The 17,948-nt window shown below is 42.2% G+C and overlaps 1 protein-coding gene across 3 annotated transcripts in view; it reads left to right on the top strand.

Moving 5' to 3' along the window:
* Positions 1-535: 535 nt before the first annotated feature.
* Positions 536-17,948, top strand: part of MAN2A1 (mannosidase alpha class 2A member 1) — a 268,043-nt gene continuing 250,630 nt past the window's right edge. For 2 of the 3 annotated variants that reach the window (XM_070517621.1, XM_070517622.1), the window contains exon 1: positions 555-1,674. In XM_070517621.1, the coding sequence (XP_070373722.1) occupies positions 1,540-1,674 (135 nt within the window). In that variant the 5' untranslated portion in view covers positions 555-1,539. Of the gene's footprint in view, positions 1,675-17,948 lie in introns of all 3 variants that reach the window. The other variant, XM_070517620.1, reaches the window with a different exon arrangement.

Below are 17,948 nucleotides of genomic sequence, written 5' to 3'. Positions count from 1 at the left end.
GGTGAATTTGGAGTTGAGTACAATAAATCAACTGGCACAAGCATCACTTCTCAGGTTCCTCTCACAGATTTTGCAGCCAAATGTCTACACCTGCCTGGAGGGTCCTTTGGTGGGCTCCCTTCCCCGAGGTTTCACCTGGAAGTCACCAAAAGCAACGGAGGAAAAGATGAGTCCGAAGAGAATTCGCAGCCCCCTTCTCCTCATTCCTTTCCTAAGGCTCCTCACCAAGTTTCCCACCAAGGCACTATACGCCCCAGTCCTCAAGAAGAGAAACTTAGGCAGTGAAAAGGAAGTGGGGAGAAAGCTCAGCCCCTGTGGAACGTGGGCTGCGGGAGCCTGGCCTTTGAGGGCCTCAATTCCAGCAACGCTGCCTTCCAGGTCACAAAACCTCCTGAGGTCTTCCCACCGCCTGGGGCGCAAGGAGGCTGGCACGGGGCGGGCCCGGCGGGCGACGCGCTTTGATTGGCCGCCGGGGAGCCCGCCCCTTCATCCCGGTGCGTCGGGAGGGGGCGGGGCCAGCCGCCTGCTCGGCTCCGAGGCTGCGGGCGCTTATTGACCCAGCGGCTGCCGTGGTGCCGCTGTCTCCTCCTGCTCGTGGCAGGCGGTGCACGAGCGCCGAGTAGCGCTGGAGAACCGGCGCTTCCTTTCGCAGCCGCCGCCGCCGCCGCCGCCATCTCCACGTTTGCGGGGCGGGAACGAGGGAGGGGGACTCGCGGCTGCAGCTGGAGCGGGCTTCTCTCCGAGGACGGTCCTCCCCTTGCTCTCCTTTTCCTCCTCCTCGCGCCGTCGTCGCCCGCCCCCTGCGCCCTGCCCGCGCAGCCCGGCTCCGAAAGGGAGAGAAAGAGGCGGCCGGGGGCTGGAGAGGCCGGCGGGTGGACGCGCGCTCGGAGGAAACTCCAGCCCGATCAGTGCATCCTCGCGCCCAGGGTGCACCCCGACCCGGCCTCAGCGGCGGCAGGAAGGGACTCAGTCGAGGGAGGCGGGGGCAGCGCTGCGGGGGCGGGCCCGGCCGTCCCGGCCCTAAGTTGTGGGGCTCGGCTCCTCCCGACCTGATTCCTCTCCCCTCGGCTCCTCGGACGGAGCTTGGCGCCGCCAGCCCCGGAGCCGCCGAGCCCGCGCCTCCTCGGTGAGGCGGGCACGCCTGCCCTCGTCGAGAAAACTTTTCCTGCCGACTCGGTCGGGCGGCGGTGGCAGGAAGTCCAGGCAGCGACCTCTCCTCTGCCTGCCCCGCGCACCCTGCCTGGTAGCGGCGCAGAGCTCGAGATCAAGTTTGCGGGGCCCCTTCCGGGCTGCAGGCGGGTCCCGCCTCAGGAGGGACGCCCGGCCCCAGGGAGGGCGGCGGCCCGGGCGAAGGCCGAGGTCGCCTAGTGGCGCCGGAGACAAGGTGCAGAGTGCGGCCCGGATCCTCACCCGCCGCCGAGAGCGCGGAAAACAGGAGCCCGGGAGCAGGGAGCCTTCGGCGGCCGCTTCCAGGAGTTCACAGCCCGCCTCGTCCTCCGGGTGAGGACAGTGTCCTGGCCCCCAGTCTCTCGAGGAAAAATGAAGTTAAGCCGTCAGTTCACTGTGTTCGGCAGCGCGATCTTCTGTGTGGTGATCTTCTCGCTCTACCTGATGCTGGACCGGGGTCACTTAGACTATCCCAAGAGCCCGCGCCGCGAGGGCTCCTTTCCCCAGGTAAGGACGGGGAGAGCCGGGCGCGGGGCTCCGAGAGGGTAGGCTTGAGGGCCCGTCGTTACCCGCCGCTCCGCGACCTCTCCCTCCCGCCGCGGCCCCGCGCCGGGGGAGGGCGAGGCCGAACTGGAGGAGCGTCTGAGCCGCCTCCAGCCCGGGCTCTGCGGCGCTCCAACGGCGGTGACCGCGACCCCGGAGCCTCCTCCTCCTGGGCGCGCCGAGTTAACAAAGTGCCGGGCGGCTTGCGGTGGCTGGGTCGTGCTCAGGGGAAGTGGCCATGTCCCCGCACTCGCCCCCGGGCCTGTCTGGGTGGCCTTGGGCACCTGCTGGCCGGGGACCGGGCGCAGCGTGAGGCGCTCCTTGGCCAGCGTGGGTAGCCCCTCGGCCCGCACAGGGTTAAGCTGCACAGACCGACTGCGCACACCCAGTCGCGGAAATGGATCAAACAGACTCCATCTGAGCGGTTTTTTCCCTCTCACTGTTTCTTGAGAGATAAACAAAAGTTTATTTTGTGTTGCAGTCCACTTAGATGTGAATCTGTTGGGTTGATTTTGGTGTCGTCATTCGTCAGCTTTACATCGGGTTTGCTTGGAGCAGACGTGGGAGCCTAACGGGGAAGCGCGTGTTATACTCTGGCCGGAAGCTGTGGGGCGCTCAGTCTTGCGCCTAGTGGCCAAATTGTCAAACGAGTTGGGAAAACGACCCGTCTTAAGTCTTTTATTTAAAGTTACTAAAAATAAGCAAAAGGACACGATCGGTTTTGTTTGGAAGGATACCGCGCCCTGTGTGCAATTTCAGTTTCAAGTTATTTTCCAGCGACCGGTACACTTCAGAAATTTTAGTAAAACTGGGTGTTGTGTAGTATCCTCTGTAATGAATGAACCCGAAGAACTCAGAATCCTCACAGGCCGATCTAACGATTACTTGACTTAGGGATATAGAAATGTAGGACTTGAACAAGCTGACGTTTTAATGTGTTTTCTTTTGTGACAGTTTAAATAAACAGAATATCCTCGCCATTTGTTCTTGTGATATGCTACAGCAAATGGCTTGAGTTTAATTCAAATTAAACTACAGACTTTACTTGAATTATTATGGAAGTGAAAAAAAGACCCCTTGGTAGCTTTCATTAATATAGAGCACTCAAAATATTTTGCCGGTGGAGGTATTAAAAATCTTGTTGCAAACAGATGCATCAAATTTTAAAAGCCTTCGCTTCTCCTGAGTAGTATGATAGAGAGAAATACGGTGATATAAGCTGTATGGGATATCTTTAAATGTTGAGTTTAGAGTTTGTTCAGTGCTCGTTGATGAGATTGGATAAAACAGTTGAAAAAAATAAACTCTGTGAAGCCAGAGCAAAACGAGTTCTAAGGTCTAAGCCTGGTTTCATCTGTTGTATAATTTGAGGCCTAAACTTGCTGTGATTTCTTTTTGCCAGTAACTCCATTGTCAGAATTTTCTCCATTACAGGAAAAATCATAAAAGCTGATATATTTTACTTAAAGTGTTATCTTGAATAATGTCCTTTGGCTGTGGCTTGGTGATCACTTGGACATGATTTATGCAAACATCTGGGGCTGGAGTTCTCTGGCAACCTTGACATTTTACTATTTCTAAAGAAGTGATTCATTCAGTTACTGGTAAATTTTAGGCAGAGTTAATTTCAGTATTTTAATATCCAGCCCTAGTCCTTGTCAAGGGGCTGAAGTTCTGCTTAGAGTGTAAGCATTTGATGGAAATTGACAGTGGCTGCTGGAAGAGAAGGCCCTGTGTGTATTCTGTTTTTGTGCAAGGGGAGAGGGTTTGGAAGGCGGAGCTCTTTTACCTAAGGTTGCTTTTCTCAGATTGTCAGTACTGGATTTGCCGTCAGGAAGATGAAGGCATCCTTTGCTAATTTAGTTTTGGGAAGCCACTGAATCCCCAAGCAGGTGGACGGGATTAAACGTTCTGTAAGCCTAACTTTTCTATGTCAGCCTATGTATTACACAAATAAAGTCAGTTTCTGAAACCACCACCCAGTAGGTGAGGAAACTGAGGCACAGAGAGATTAATTTGCCTGAAGTTACACAGTTAACAGCTAAGATTTGAGCAGGTGGCCTTTGGAGTCTAGGCTGTGAGCCACTATGCTGTACTGCCTCTTAGTAATTTTTTGCCTACTATTTAGGCCTGAGTCGTCTTTGTAGAAAGATCTGTTGTAGAAGATAGAGCATATTGCTCTGTGGCTCCTTAGCTTATGACTTTTCTTTTTTTTAAGGAACTTTTATTATCAACCACTAATGAATGTGTTCCTTTTTCTGAAACATTTAATGCTTGAGATTTATACCTGTCCCAGAATGTCTTCTAGCTCACTTTAGAGCTAAACATTGTAGTGAAAACCATTATGCAGCACAGCATCCAGCATTTGAGTTGAATTTTATTTTTCTCACTACTTCTAACTCCCATGAAAACCTTATTTTGAGAACACCAAATATAGCAAAACTAGTTGCATTATACTGTATTTCTTTGGTGTGTTTGGGTACTGAATTCCTTAGTTTTAATAGAATCAAGCTAGTCAGTCACTGTATATCATTTTTTGGTGTCTAGTAGAATAATTTATCTAGAAAGGGATTGATTTCCTCTGAATTGTCCATTTTAGTTTCTTTCAGTTAATATGGAACCTTCAGAAAGGGATATGGTCTATCTTGTAAGCAAGATAAGTTTTAAAACATTCCAAGATGGAGAGCAGTCTATTTGCTAGAAGTTATTCTGGCTTTCGTTCTTTATCTCTTCTCCCACAACTCGGTTTTCCACCACTTGGCCAGACTTTAGGGTGGAAGTGGGTCCAACTCGGGGGCTCCAGTTTCTCCCACCCTGGAGCAGCTGCCTGCCTCTGAGATCGCCTTTAGAAGGCTTTCCCCTGTGCTTCTGGGAGGAATTCCTTTGAGCCTGGAGGCAACAGGTGGCCTTGTCTGTTTTAGCTTGTGTGTATATTTTAGGGTTAATAAATCTCAGCTAGAAAAGTTAATAACAGTTCCACTCTAAATGAGAGGCTGGCCAGGGCCTAAAGCCCTGAAGATGCTTTGAGGTAGCTTGTAAGAATTTCAACAGATGGAAAGGAGAAACATTATTAAAGTCTTCCTGAAATTCTGTATCACTTCTTCAAGCTGATTTCACAAGTTGCTTACTATCTACATTGTATACAATAGGATGTCTTATTAATGTCTTATGTTTGCATCTGGAGAATTAAATTAATGAGTCAGGTTTTGTATGATGAATGATCCGTCTTTAAATAGCTAGTATAGCATATGACCATAGGGATTACTGTTAACTCTTGAAGGTCTCTTCAGAGATTGAAACTGATGGAAAATATGACAGTGAAGTTCAGACTTTAACTTTATGCCCAGATAACACTTATCAAGTGAGTAAGTGAGAATGTCTTTAAATAAGTATTTGATTGAAAGACATTGGGAGGTGGGGGACTTTTATGCCTTCTGTTTTTTTTAACTTTTATTGTGAAAGGTTAATACACGTAGAAAAATATGGTGAAAATGCTTTACATCTCTGTTACTTTTTAAGGAGTCCAACATAGTTGATCTTTAATGAAAATTGACCTCAATCCCCGAATTGTTTTTTCTCTTGCTTTCTGAAATCTGTGCATGTTAAGAATGATAGAAAAATAAGATCTTGCCTGCTTCTTCACACTCCAGTGTACTCTATTTATAAACTATAGCACTTGTTGCTGGGGTTTCCACAGGTGTGTATAAGGGAGTTTGTTTCATTTCTTGGAGTATAATGTTTGAGATCTGTGGCTTTTGGGAAATGATGGAACTTTGACAGAGGTGGCAATCAGGCATTTAGGAGGATTGCAAGGACGTGAAAGCCTCTGGTCTCCTCCACTCCCTCCTGAGTCCAGCAGTCCTACAGGACTCCTGCCCAGCTTATTTCACTAAGACCCAGGCTTATTTCCTATACATCGATTGGCACAGACACTCAGGACTTCACCTGGTCTGAAAGCTTACGTTTGTTATTTTTTTAATTGAATTGAGTGTGTTGTTCCCAGATCAACACTATTATTAGGGCCTAAACAAATACTTTTGTTGGGGAGATGTTGCAATCCTCTTTATCTGAAGGAGATTTTTTTTGGTGACTCATTAATTAGCGTTAAGGGATGTCTGGGCTGTGAGCAAAACATTGACTAAAATTACCACTTTTATTTGTTGTTTTTACTTTGAGTCAGCTATTGTTTTTGTGATAGCTGTTAAAACTTTGGCCTTTTTTGACAGATGGGAAGAAGTGTTGCAATTTTCCTAGAAGGAGTGGTTGAGTAGCTGCTGTTTTTCCCTGCTTTATTCTCAGCTTCTTGAGCCCAGCAGTCTTAATTTTCCCTTGTTGTTCCCTGACTTCCATAGAGAGGGAACAACATCTTCCGTCTTTAAGAAAATGGGAGGATGTTCAACACTTGGGGTATGATCTCTGGTTGTTGGGTTGTAAAGGCCTCAGTGGGCTTTTGGCCCCGTCTATCTTGGTGGTCAAGTTCCTGGTAACATGGGCATCTATATTACTCATAGAACGAAGGAGAGGAGGAACTAGTCTAAAAGAGGGAGTTTTGCTTCTTTTCATAGTTGTGATAGTAGGTTCATCAGGAGAGGAAGTAAAGCATTTTAGCTAAAACAGGTTTCTGTTTCATTTATAGATTTCAAGCCAAATTGCTAATTTTAAGGTTGAAACCATGTTTAGGTTCAAACAACTTTGAGAGTTGATTGTACTGAATTGGAGTTCAGACCTCGTGCTTGAGTAATGCTAAACTTGCCTTGTGATGGGAAGTGATCGTTTGATTTAAATGAATGCAGTCTCTTGAAGTCATAATGTAGCTTTTCTGTGAGATAGTATATTTAGGGTTATGTTGTTTGTACTTCTGTGCAGACAGGCGCATAGTAGGTATCCAGTAAATATTTTATGCTAAATTTGTAAATCTATCGTTTTCTAAAGAAAAGATCAACCTAGAAGCACTTTAGTTTAAAACTGTACATGCTCTGTCTTTGGCTGCCTCTAGCCCCGGGTTTCGCTACCTTGTTGCTATTGACATTTCGGCCTGGATAATTCTTTGGTGTGGGGGCTGTCCTCTGCGTTGTAGGATGTTTAGCAGCATCCCTGGTCTCTACCCAGTACATGCCAGAAACACCTTTCTCCCTCCTTTTCCCCCCATTGTAGCAACCAAAAATGTCTCCAGAGATTGCTAAATGTCCTCTGGGGGAAAAGTCGACCCTGTTGAAAACCACTTTGGCTGCATTCTAGCCAAAGGCCTATTCGTTATACCCATTGCAGTTTGTTAGCATTTTGCATTTTGGTAAGGAGTGATCAAAAGGCTTAATTCTAATATTCAAAAGGATAAGTAGCATTTTTTGATCATAGAAATGAATCCTTTCTCTGGATGCCTAAAATTCACTTATGTTTTTAGGATTCTCAATTGCAGTATGTTACAAAAAATACAAAGATAGATTATGTTCATATGCAAGTCAAAGAAAAAACAGATTATGATGATGAAAATTAATTTTAAAAAATTGGATATACTTAGTATTCTGAGAAAATAATTATGGTCAGGTGATAGTAAGTAGATCATCTTTTACTTTCTGCAAGCTCAGTTAGAAGTTGGCAGTAGTCTAGATTTATTCCAGGTGCCTTTTAGCACAGGAAGATAAGATGCATTGATTAGTAATAAGGTGGTATAAAAGTCATATGCAAAAATAATTTGAGATGTCTGAAATTTTCTCAGGCAAGCTATTTACTTTCTTCAGTATATTTATTTCTGTTAATTCTGATGATTCCAGTTACTGCATTTTGTGTTGCTTCTTGAGATGAGAAAAAGCAGGGAAAGAAACTGGAAAATAAAGTGGATGGGGACTCCCTCCTGTTCATTTCATTTTGCTCTAAATAACCTTTTTTAAGATGGGGGATGGATGTAGGGATGGAAAAGAATAAAGTTCGTTTCAAATAGCCTCCTTCCTTCGCTTTTTGTCCCCAAGGCCTCTGGTCTTGGACTCTGCCTGTCAGCTCACTGTGGGCCAAATCCAGCCAGCCACCTGTTTTTGTAGGGCCACAAACTAAGAATGGTTCTTATGTTGTTAAGTGGTTAAATATCTCATGACATAGTCACTCTGGCTGCTTTTGTACTACAAGGGCACAATTGAGTAGTTGCAACAGGAACTGGTCCAAAAAGCCTAAAATATTTACTGTTTGGCCCTCTACAGAAAAAGTTTGCCAATTCCTAGTTTAATCTCTATTTCTGTATTAGCATTGGAGGCAAATAGTGTGGTTAGATCTGATGAGGCAGAGGTGGGATCATTAAGAACAAACAAAATTCTCATAAACTGGTTATTAGATAAGTATTAGTCAAACTTAGTTTGTGTTTTGAGAGTGTGGTTTAAAACTAATGATATCTACATGTTTCATAGATTTCCAAGTATCCTTGGGGAACTTCTATGCTAGAGCGTGGTCGTGCTTGACATGTTTAATTTGTTTCCTTTCTATCACTTGAAGTTTTCTCACTACAGAACTGCTCTGGGACCCAGGGTTCTGGGGCATGAACTATGCAAAATTGATCCATAGTCTCAAGGTTGAAAATCTTGACTTTATTGTATTTTGGATTTGCTGTAATTCACAGATGGGCTGAATTCTGAACCTAATCTGACTGCTTGGGTTAGTAAGTACTGTAGAGGGAGAGACTGGGTCCAAGTATCTTGTTCATAAACTGTAGATCTGGGCCAGAACTTGGCAGTCCTCTCTGGGACCTTGAAGACTACTCAGCTTGGAGGCGGAGAACTACCAGGATGTCCTTAGGGGCACTGGACTGCTTCTCTGCTTAGCAAAGAATAGTTAATTCCTGCCAATTTTGTTTCTTCTTCATGCTTATTAAAGATTATTTGTGACTTTCGTCATTCCTTATTTCACAGGCCACCGTCCCATTTGTGTCCTCAGAGATTTTGCTATCATTGTTAAATTGCCATATACCTAGTCTGAATAAAATGGGTGTAATTCTCATTGAGTTGTATTGCAGTTTTTAAGAATTTTTTTTCCATTTTTAAATGTATTCATTTGTGTATTTTTCACATGTAAAATGGATTTCCCACTGTTTTCCTTTGCTGGTAGACGGCTTTGGAAGTCCAGAGAAATTAAATGCTTTTTCCAAGGGCAGAGCAGGCCCCAGATGTGACCCTATCCCACCAGTGAACCTTGTTCTGAATCAGGAGTCTGGAGAGCCGGAGAATTTGCCAATGATTTTTTTCTTTTAAATACATGTTTCCTCCACTGACAGTGTTTAGTTTTGTGATGGGAAGCTCTTCCCCTTCAGGATGAGGCTGTACTTTGGGGCTGAAGATGTACTTTGCAGCAGTTCCCTTCTGTTTCTTCATACCACAGGTGTGGAAGAATGTGGAATGTATGGGTCCTGGCCTTTGTGGTAGTATTTTTAGCTCTGGAGCATTAGAGGATATCATTCTCAGAATTATTTTCTAATTAAAAAAGTCCTCAATCTGTGTTTTTAGAATCCAGTGAGTACCCCAGAAAAGTCATTAATATGAAAAAGTCAAATATAGAATTTTAGTAATAATAGGGAGGGTTCTTCCAGGTCAGGTAATTTAGTCTTTGATTTTCCAGATAAGGACACTGAGCCACATAAACTGGACTTTAGCCGTTTGCCCCAGATCCCGTCACCAGTCATAGCATACCTGGGACATGCATCCTGGTCTATAATTCAGTGGCCTTTCTGTTGTACTATACCCAGCATATACTTGAGAACTTACTGTTAGGTACTATGGCAATTATGATAGACATGTTAGATATGTTACTTGCTCTTAGTTATTTGAGGGGACACAACTGCCATTTGTGAGACAATTAGAGACAGTTGAGTGTTATTTAATTATTCGTTAAAAGAGTTAAAGAAGTTAGAACAGTGCCTAGTACATGGTAAATGCTCAATAAATACTAATTATTGCCAACGACCAGAGATTTAAGGGGTACCTACTATATACCAGGCACTGTTGTAGGTTCTGGGTGATACGGAAGCTAAGAATTAAACACGAGTCCGTGATCTTAATTTATATTTTTGATATAAGGGCAAACGCCTTAAAGGGAATTCAGAAACAGAACTAAATTCTGGTAATGGCCTAGGTCAAGCTGACCATAGGACATGGGAAAGAAGCTAGGCTTTTCTGATTTGGTGGGACTTTGAAGGGAGAAAGGACATTCCTAGTGTGAAGTACAATGCTTCTGAAGGCCTGACTGGAGTCATGAAGGAGCTTGGCCTCATGAGAAGAGGTAAGGAGATTGCATTTAGAATCTTTGGTGCTTGTAAAGAGTAGTTGGGAAGACAGGGTGGGTAGTCTGGAATCAGATTGTGAATTGCCCTGAGAGCCAGTCTGAGGAGTTATGAGTTCGATGATAGTGAACTATTCGATGTTACGGAGGCTACCAGAAAGCTGCTTGAGAAAAGCAGTGTTGGAGAATTAATTTCATAGAAAATTTTAGACCTGGAAGGGAGCTAAGAGAATATTCAATCTAGATTATTCTGGTAGCAGTGTGTAGGAAGACTCAGAAGCAGGAAGGAGCTGAGAATCTGTTTGAGGTAATACAGACATAAGGCAGTAAATCCCTGAACCAGTGTTGAATTGGCTTGAATCAAGAGGAGGAGGAAAAATGTTGAGACATTCTGTAAAAAGCAGCATCAGGGCTTTCTAACAGATTTGATAAAGGGTAATGATGGGTGGCTTGAGTGAAAAAATTTCTCCCACCTTTTTTCTTTGGGGCGTTTGGAGACTGCTTGTACTGTTTGCAGAAGGGGATCGTTTGAAAAATAAGCTGGTTTGGGAAGTCAAGTGTGGTTTCATTTATGATGAGGTGGAGGTTAGTGGAAATAGCCAAGTGGACTGGAGTGCCAGAGTGGGAGATCAGAGAAGGGAGATGCTGATCTGGTTGTCATCAGCTTAGTCGAGAATGAGTGAGCTCACTGGGGACTGTGCTTTGTGAGAAGACAGCAGAGAGCCAAGAACATTTCTTATAGCCAAAAGCTACGCTTCTTATATTAAGATGATTGTGTAGCAGATGTTAATAAAATGAAGCAGCCTGTATTCAAATTATCAGAAACCAGCTCATTGATCAGCATACCTAAGAAAAGATAAGACTATCATAAGGAAGGATTTCAAAGAAACATTTCAGTAGGAAACTAAAAAAGATCTTTCTCATTGTTCGCTCAAATTATGGGGCTAAATTAGTTTTTCTAGATTGTTAGAACAGAAAATAGATAACTGTGTATTAGTGTTGGGGAGAGGTGGTGGAGAAGGAGAGATGTTGATTAAAGATAAAAAAGCAACACCTCAATTAGGGCCTCATAGCTCCATGTTGTTCTGAAGATCAGAGAGATTTCTGAGAATACCTCCAAACAGCCTCTTATCTTAAAGAACAGCCCTTCCCATTTGATTATTGGCTGACCCCCAACAAACTGAAGAAGTAAGAACTGTCTTTGTCCCAGGGCCACCTCTTGAAAATTGTAGGACCAATTGAGGGCAAAACTTGAGATGCAAGATATTTCTTGTGACTTTTAGGGAGAAGATTTAACCGATAATTGTTTAAAAGGAAAAAAAAGACTTGAGAAGAACCCAAGAAATTTGTATCCTTAACTCATCTTTGAAAACTGATGGTATGGTATTTAGAAATTTGCTTTTCTTATATTCTTGTGTATTACGTTGTGCCTTACTCTTATGTTTGTTGTTTCTGTGGTATTCACCATGCCCCACCTTCCCCTTGTAGATCTACTGGTTCAGATGGATTTTTATAAAGAAATTCTGTAGGAAAGGATTTGTGAAACTTTAGAATCTTCGGTCCTTGCAAAAAAAAAATAGCTAGGAAATTCAGAATTTATAATCATTCAGACAGGGTTTGCTAAATACCTGTCTTCTGTCAGTAAAGAACAGAAGGGGCTTATTCAGGAAGTGACTAGTATAAATAAGATTGAAGGCAGGCTGATTATCTGCTTAATACAACCCTGCCTTCAGAGGCTCCCCCAAACTATTTCTGCATGAAAAACCAGCTTAGACATGTCAGTTGCATTTATTTTAAGAGCTAATACTGTTTAGATTGATTTGCTTTTTCCATTATTCTCAATTATTCTCTTTTTTGCATTAAAATTGTGTTTCTCAAAATTACTTGTGTAAAATTATAATATGTTGATGGAACTATTATCAGCAGATGCAGTATATCCCATTCATCCATGGGGAATGAGTTTAGGTAGTATAAATGGATAGTACATAATAATCCTTGTGTACAAAGGTAAGCATATGTCAACACATGTAAGACAGATTACTAACATAGACCAGCAATCATTGAGCCGATGACATGACATCATAACCCTGGTTCCCTGGGAAGTGCTATGCTACAGCCTCAAATGTATCCCATGAACTTTCATGCATGTTCTTGAGTGGGATACACTTTTGACATATTATCTCAGAATGCTATGTATAAAAATAGAAATGCATTAAAAACATGTTTTAGCAGAACAATCAGTGTGTTTTTAAAAGAAATTTTTTTGCAGAAAATATAAAGAAAAGTGGTATTCCATAGAATAGTTTGGGAAACACTGACTTAAGGAATTCTGTTAGTCAACACTTAATTTGCTTAGTGCCACTTACTTGCAGTTGTTAAATGTATCTGAAAATAATAAAGCTGCATTGTATGAAAATTATTTTTTATAATCCACACATTTTGCCCTGCTTACAAGCCCTTCTTCTAATAATCATTTTTAAAAAGATACTTGGTTTGCAGAATCTTGCTTTGTGAACTAGCTTGGTGCCTAAAATGTTACCTCAACAGGACATGGTTTCTGTGCAGCTGCACTCGGCTGGTGCAGGTGGGGGCCATATGGTTCTAATCTAAATTTACATCTGGAAACTCATAGGGTGGATATGGAGCTGTGTCCTGGAGCCTGGAGAAAGTGCCAGCAACTGGAGTCCTGACCACACTTTTGGAAGTGGTAGGAGGTAGGGGGTTCAAAGGTAGGGAAAACTGGTGTGGCCTGTTGTTATTCCAGGTCAGGGCTGGGATTCTCTACAGTGATTCTGGCAGCTGCAGTTACCCAGGTGGGGCCACCGGTCCTGTGGGTACCCTACTGGGGCAAGGGATGAGCTTGGAGCCTCAGCTCTTCTTTTGCAGTCACTTGGTTCTCTTTGTCATATACCTGCATCTGAGTAGCCTCTGTTACCGTCACACCTAGGCAGGTGTGAGATTTATGAATGGTGATTTGCCAGGGCAAAGACTGCATTGCTCCTGTGTTTTGGCAAGGTATTATGTAATTAGATATTCTTTATGCTCACATGGTGAGGGCATTTATTTCTTTGAATGGACAAGTGGAAGCACAAAGACAATGCCTTGGAAGAGATTCAGGCATAAGCTCCAGGTCTGGGAAATACCATTAAAAGGTCATTTGTAACTGTGGTTTGTGGCTTGTTGATGGTGAAGTAGAGTTACATACATAAATGTGGCCACAGCCCCAGATCACGCTCTTTTTGGCCTAAGCACTACGCCTCTTAAGGGGTGGAGTGGTTCCTTGAGAGGTTGCTTGTCATTTTATCAAACCAAGATGCTTTCCTGTTAAGTGCCTGAAATCTGACTAAATAGGATTTTCTATGGAGTTGAATAGCGGCTGACTCGGAACTACTGCAGTAACGGTGACATTCTGGCTGGAAATACAGACTCTCTTTTAGCAAATCACTGTTCCTATATTTATCTTTAATGCAGTGGTTCTTAACTGAGGATGTGTGAGAATCACCTGGTGAGCCTTTTACAATTATAAAAGGCGGATCTGTGCTCTCTCTCTAGGTAATCCATTCGTTCCCACTGCTTTAATTCATTTTTATACTGACCACTCAAATTTATATATTCTCTTGACTTTCAGACCCACATGTCTACCTGACACCACTGTTGTGCTAATAGTTCCAGAACAGAACCTTTGGCCCTCACTCTGCTCTTTCCCCAGCATTCCTTGTTTCCCTCAAGTATCACCCACCAGTTGCCCCAGCAAAAGACATCATCCTTCCAGTTGCCTAAGCAAAAAGAGAAGCCATTTTTCTTTTTTGCCTGTCTGTCCCTTTCCTACTTCATCTGTCCTGTCAAATGCTTTCACATTCTTCCACCACTGCTGCCCTGGTCCAAGTCACCACGGCGTTTACCTGGTAAACTGTGGCAGTCTCTTATTCCACTTGCCTCACCGTAGCTCCAGAATAGCTTTAAAACACTTTTTATCCAAAAACTGTCGAAGATGAAGATGCTTATTTTTTTTCCCTGAACGGTATTTTTAACCATAAAGTCTTTTCCAACTTCCTTTATTCATAGATAGGTGTGTAGCCTTTTTAGACTAAAATATGCCTGTGGGAAAACAGCTTATAAAGTCATGTGATCTCACCCTCCATTGCTCCGTTGCCTGGGCTCTTTAGGTTCATAGCAGCTCTGCAGCTCTTCTGCTGGGAATTTGGGCAGATTTCCTCTACCAGGGACTGCAGAGTGTAAGGATACTTTCTAAGCTTCATTTATATAGGGTCAACGCTTTGCCAGGTATATTAATTTCCTGTTGCTGCTGTAACAAATCACAACAAACTTAGTGACTTTAGACAAGAAAAATATATTGTCTTACAGTTTTGCAGGTTAGAAGTCTGAAACAGGTCTTTTTGGACTAAAACTACGATGTTGGCAGGGCCGCCTTCCTTCTGGAGGCTTTAGGGAAGAATTCGTTTCCTTGCCTTTATCCAGCTTCTAGAGGCTGCTGCTTTCGAAAGGCTCCCTTCCAGCATGGCATCGCTCTGACCTCCTCTTTCGTCTTCATAGCTCCTCTGGCTCTGACTCTCCTGTATCCTTCTCTCCCTTATAAGGACCCATGTGATTACATTGGGCCTCCCTGAATATTCTAGGACAAGCTCGCCATCTCAAAATCCTTAAGTTATTCACATTGGCAAAGTCTCTTGCTGTGTGAGGTAAGAGATTTATAGGTTTCAGAGGTTAGGACGTGGACATCATTGGGGAGCCATTATTCTGCCTACCACACCAAGTGCTGTTTAAACTGATTTGCATATGCTAATTTAACACTCATAACCACCTATATTAATTATCCCCATTTTTACATATGAGGAAACTGAGACACAGAGAAATTATGTAACTTTACCAGGGTTACATAGCCATTAATAGTGCATCCATAATTCAGATTTGGCTTGGCTTTATTTCTTTATTTTCCAGCGTTATTGAGATATAATTCACATATAACATTGTGGAAATTTAAGGTATATAACGTGTTGATTTGATACACTTAGCTATTACAAAATGATTACCACCATCTTATTAGCTAACACCTCCACCATGTCACATAATTACCGTTTCTTTTTTATGGTGAGGACATTTCAGATTTACTCTCTTAGCAACTTTCAAGTATATAATAACAGTATTATAAACTGTAATCACCATACTGTATGTTAGATCCCCAGAACTTACTCATCTTTTAACTGGAAGTTTCTACCCTTTGATTAACATCTCCCCTTCCCCCCCAACCCAGCCCCTGGTAACTACCATTCTGCTCTATGTTTCTATGAGTTCATCTTTTTAAAATTCCACATATAAGTGATAGGATGCAGTATATGTCTTTTTCTGATTGATTTCACTTAGCATAATGCCCTCAACATCCATCTATGTTGTTACAAATGGAAGATTTCCTTTTTTTTTATGAGGAAGATTTGCCCTGAGCTAACATCTCTTGCCAATCTTGCTCTTTTTTTCTTCTTTATGTGAGCTACTGCCGCAGCATGGCTGCTAACAGACGAGTGGTGTAGGTCTGCGCCCAGGATCCAAACCTGGGCCACCAAAGTGGAGCACGCCAAACTTAACCACTAAGCCACCAGGGCTGGCCCTATATATTTTCCTTATCCATTCATTTGTTTAGACACTTAGGTTGTTTCTTTTTCTTTCTTTCTTTCTTTTTTTTTTTTTTAAAGATTGGCACCTGGGCGTCGACTGTTGCCAATCTTTTTTTTTTTTCTGCTTTATCTCCCCAAACCCCCCTGTACATAGTTGTATATCTTAGTTGCAGGTCCTTCTAGTTGTGGGATGTGGGACGCCACCTCAACAGGGCCTGACGAGCGGTGCCATGTCCGCGCCCACGATCCAAACCCTGGGCCGCGGCAGCGGAGCGCGCGAACTTAACCACTTGGCCATAGAGCCAGCCCGAGACACTTAGGTTGTTTCAACGTTTTGGCTGTTGTGAATAATTCTGCCACGAACATGGGAATACACATATCTCTTTTGAGATCCTGTTTTTATTTCCTTTGGAAATATACCCAGAAGTGGGCTTGCTGGATCATATGGTAGTGCTATTTTTAATTTTTTGAGGAGACTCCAACTATTTTTTATAGTGGCTACACCAACTTACATTTCCACCAAGAGGGCACAGGATTCCCTTTTCTCCACATCCTCCCCAACACTTGTTGTCTCTTGTCTTTTTGATGACAGCCATTCTAACAGGTGTGAAGTGAGATCTCCTTGTGGTTTTGTTTTGCATTTCTCTGATGATTAGGGATGTTGAATATCTTTTCATGTACCTGTTGGCCATTTGTATATCTTCTTTGGTAAAATGTCTGTTCAGTTCCCATGCTCATTTTTTAATTGGATTGTTTGTTTTTTTACTATTGAGTTGTATGAGTTCTTTATATATTTTGGGTATTAACCCCTTATCAGATACATGATTTGCAAATATTTTCTCTCATTCCATAGGTTCTATTTGCTTTTTGTTGATTCTTCTGCTGTGCAGAAGCCTTTTAGTTTGATGTAGTCCCACTTACTAATTTTTGCTTTTGTTGCTTGTGCTCTTGGTATCATATTCAAAAAATCATTGCCCAGACCAGTGTCAAGGAACTTTTTCCTAATGTTTTCTTCTAGGAGTTTCATGGTTTCAGTTCTTATATTTAAGTCTTTAATCCATTTCAAACTAATTTTTGTGAGTGGTATAAAGTAGGTGTCTAATTCATTCTTCTGCATGTGGTTATTCAGTTTTATTAATAGCATTTATTGAAGAGAATATCCTTTCTCCATTGAGTATTTTTGACTCCCTTGTCAAATATTAGTTGACCATATATGCAAAGATTTATTTCTGGGCTCTTGATTCCGTTCCATTGGTGTGTGTGTCTTTTTATGTCAGTATCGTACTATGTTGATTACTGTAGCTTTGTAGTACAGTTTAAAATCGAGAAGTGTGATGCCTCCAGCTTTGTTGTTCTTTTTCAGGATTGCTTTGGCTATTTAGGGTCTTTGGGGATTCTATACAAATTTTAGGATTGTTTTTTCTATTTCTGTTAAAAAATGCCATTGGGATTTTGATAAAGATTGCATTAAATCTATAGATATCTTTGGGTAATATGGACATTTTTATGTTTAATATTAATTTTATGGACAGCGTTAACTCTCCTGATCCATGAATACAGGATATCTTTCCTTTTATTTCTACTCTAATCTTTATTAATTCCTAACTTCTCCTGACTTTGGGCTTAGTTGTTCTTTTTCTGGTTTCTTGAGGTGTAAAATTAGGTTGTTTATTTGAGACCTTTCTTTTTCCTTACTGTAGGCATTTATTGGTGTAAACTTTCATCTTAGAACTACTTTTGCAGCATCCTGTAGTTTCTAGTATGCTGTGTTTCCATTTTCATTTGTGTAAAGATATTTTTGATTTCTTTTTTGATCCATTGGTTATACAGGAGTGTGTTAATTTCTACATATTTGTGAATTTTCCAGCGTTTCTCCTGTTAATTGATTTCTAGTTTCATTCCATTGTGGTGGGAAAAGATACTTTATATGATTTCAGTCTTATAAATTCACTAAGACTTGTTTTGTGACCTATCACATAATCTATCCTGGAAAATGTTCTTTGTATGCTTGGGAAGAGTGTATATTCTGCTACTGTTGGATGAAATGTTCTCTATATGTCTTTTAACTGCATTTGTTCTAAAGTATGGCTCAAATCCAATGTTTCCTTGTTGGTTTTCTGTCTGGATGATCTATCTATTGTTGAAAGTGGGATACTGAAGTCCCCTACTATTATTGTATTGTCTAATTCTCCCTTCAGTTTTGTTAATATTTGCTTAATATATTTAGGTGCTCCAATGTTGGGCACATATATATTTATGATTGTTACATCTTATTGATGAATTGACCCCTTTATCAGTATATAATGGCTTCTATATCTTTTTACCTTTTTTGGCTTAAAGTTTATTTTGTGT

Source organism: Equus asinus, chromosome 9 (genome assembly GCF_041296235.1).
Source record: "Equus asinus isolate D_3611 breed Donkey chromosome 9, EquAss-T2T_v2, whole genome shotgun sequence".
NCBI classification, from domain to species: domain Eukaryota; kingdom Metazoa; phylum Chordata; class Mammalia; order Perissodactyla; family Equidae; genus Equus; species Equus asinus.
The sequence above is the reverse complement of the archived record's forward strand: the minus strand, read 5'-3'. Positions and strand labels throughout refer to the sequence as shown.